This window comes from Echinops telfairi, unplaced genomic scaffold (assembly GCF_000313985.2).
Source record: "Echinops telfairi isolate 266 unplaced genomic scaffold, ASM31398v2 ScPeMD7_7424;HRSCAF=8462, whole genome shotgun sequence".
NCBI classification, from domain to species: Eukaryota; Metazoa; Chordata; class Mammalia; order Afrosoricida; family Tenrecidae; genus Echinops; species Echinops telfairi.
Window position 1 is genome coordinate 18,196,103 of NW_022111324.1, and position 1,649 is coordinate 18,197,751.

The following is a 1,649-nucleotide window of genomic DNA, read 5'->3' on the forward strand; positions in this document are numbered from 1 at the left end:
AGCAGTGGGAAATGTTATGGTGAGGAGGAGGGAAGTAATGGGGCCGGTAAAACGGAAGGACGTGGAGAGGGCTGAGTGTTGAACCAAGCCCATGGACAGGGTGAGTGGAGAGGAGGGCTCAGGCACCACTGTGGACACATTGTTAAGGCAGGGGGCATAGGAGCAGCTTCAGAAGAGGAGGCAGACCTCCATCAAGCACAACTCACACCTATGGCTGCTCGCAACTTGAAGATAGATAATTGAGCTCTGCTGAGACCGGGGTACATACCCTGGACCTCAGACTCTATACCAAGGAGGAGGGCAAAGGTGTGAAAATAAAAGAGCTGGCAGACACTTGAGGAAAAGGGACCACCTCGTACCCGGAAGCTCTGACGTCCCCCACTCCCCTGCCACAGCGTCTCCTCCTTGGAAAGGTCCTTGCGGCCATTCTCCTGTATGTCTGGCTGTGACCACAGCCCAGGCTGAACCCTTAGTTCACCCCTTGGTAAGATCCCAGCAGCTAGTTGCCCTGTGGTGCCTCGAAGCCAACTAGGAATATGTTGTGCTGCTATCTGACCAACATGGGGGAAACTGATATCCACCGCAGATGGGTATGAAAAGCTGAAGCCTGGAGCAAGTTAGTGGAGTCTAGCCAAGATCACAAGAAGCTAATTGGAAAAGTCAAGCTGAGAGCCATAGCAAGACAGGCTTGACTGATGGCGAGACACCTACAGAAATCCTGCTTCCCAGCCTCCTTAGAAGTTGAAGTATGTTGGGTTGGGGCAACCAGTCCCAATTATAAAATATGACTGGGAAAAGGACAGAGTCTGATACCTTGTGGATTTTTCCAGCACCGTGACCTTGGGCAGGTTCCTTATAGTCTCTGGACTTTGCTTTCGTCATTTTTAACTGCCTCAATATGACTATGAGTGTTACTTATGATCATATTTAGAAAGTTCTTTGCATCATGCCTAGCCAACAACACCTATCTCTTCTAATTAGCCCAGCCTCCTAGGTCTTTAGTGGGGGATGTTCAGGATGGACAGGATCCAGTAACTTCCCAAGGTGGCTACTGCCAATCCCAGTTAAGCTAAGAAACAGGATGACTACTGGGGCAGGGGAAAGCTCATGAACCCTTGGTTCCTCCCCCATGAGGGCTGTATGCTCTGCTTTGATCTGAAACATCTTCCCTTTTCCACCTTAGAAATGCTGATGTACAGCCAGTAAGCCTCTTCTTATGAGATGCATGCTCTCGATTTGGCTGATGTGAGGGGTTCGGCTAAGCCTTGGGCTTTGATGTTTCTCGTCTGCATTTCCAGATCCTCCTCCATCTGTCATTGGGGCAGCAGTCTCCCTCTCTCCCAACTAGCTCAGCAGGATGGTGCCCTGAGGTGACCGATCTTATGCCCAGGACACACAAGTCAGCAGAACCCCAGCTGCGGACCCCATATCCTTGGGCGTGGGAAACTGAGGCCCCACTGGTTCTGCCCCACGCCTCCCTGATACGTCCTTTCCCCAGGCCTGCAGGTGCTGCTGCCCGAGTACCTGCGTGAGCGCTTTGTGGCCGCTGCGCTCAGCTACATCACATGCAGCTCAGAGGGTGAGCTCATCTGCAAGGAGAATGACTGCTGGTGCGAGTGTGGCCCCACCTTCCCCGAGTGCAACTGCCC

At 52.4% G+C, this 1,649-nt stretch overlaps 1 protein-coding gene across 1 annotated transcript in view; it reads left to right on the forward strand.

Moving 5' to 3' along the window:
• The window catches only part of BRINP2 (BMP/retinoic acid inducible neural specific 2), a 143,713-nt gene that overhangs the window by 130,941 nt on the left and 11,123 nt on the right, over nt 1-1,649 (forward strand). Inside the window, exon 6 of the mRNA XM_045297973.1 lies at nt 1,499-1,645. Coding sequence (XP_045153908.1) covers nt 1,499-1,645 — 147 coding nt within the window. The remainder of the gene's footprint in view (nt 1-1,498; nt 1,646-1,649) is intronic.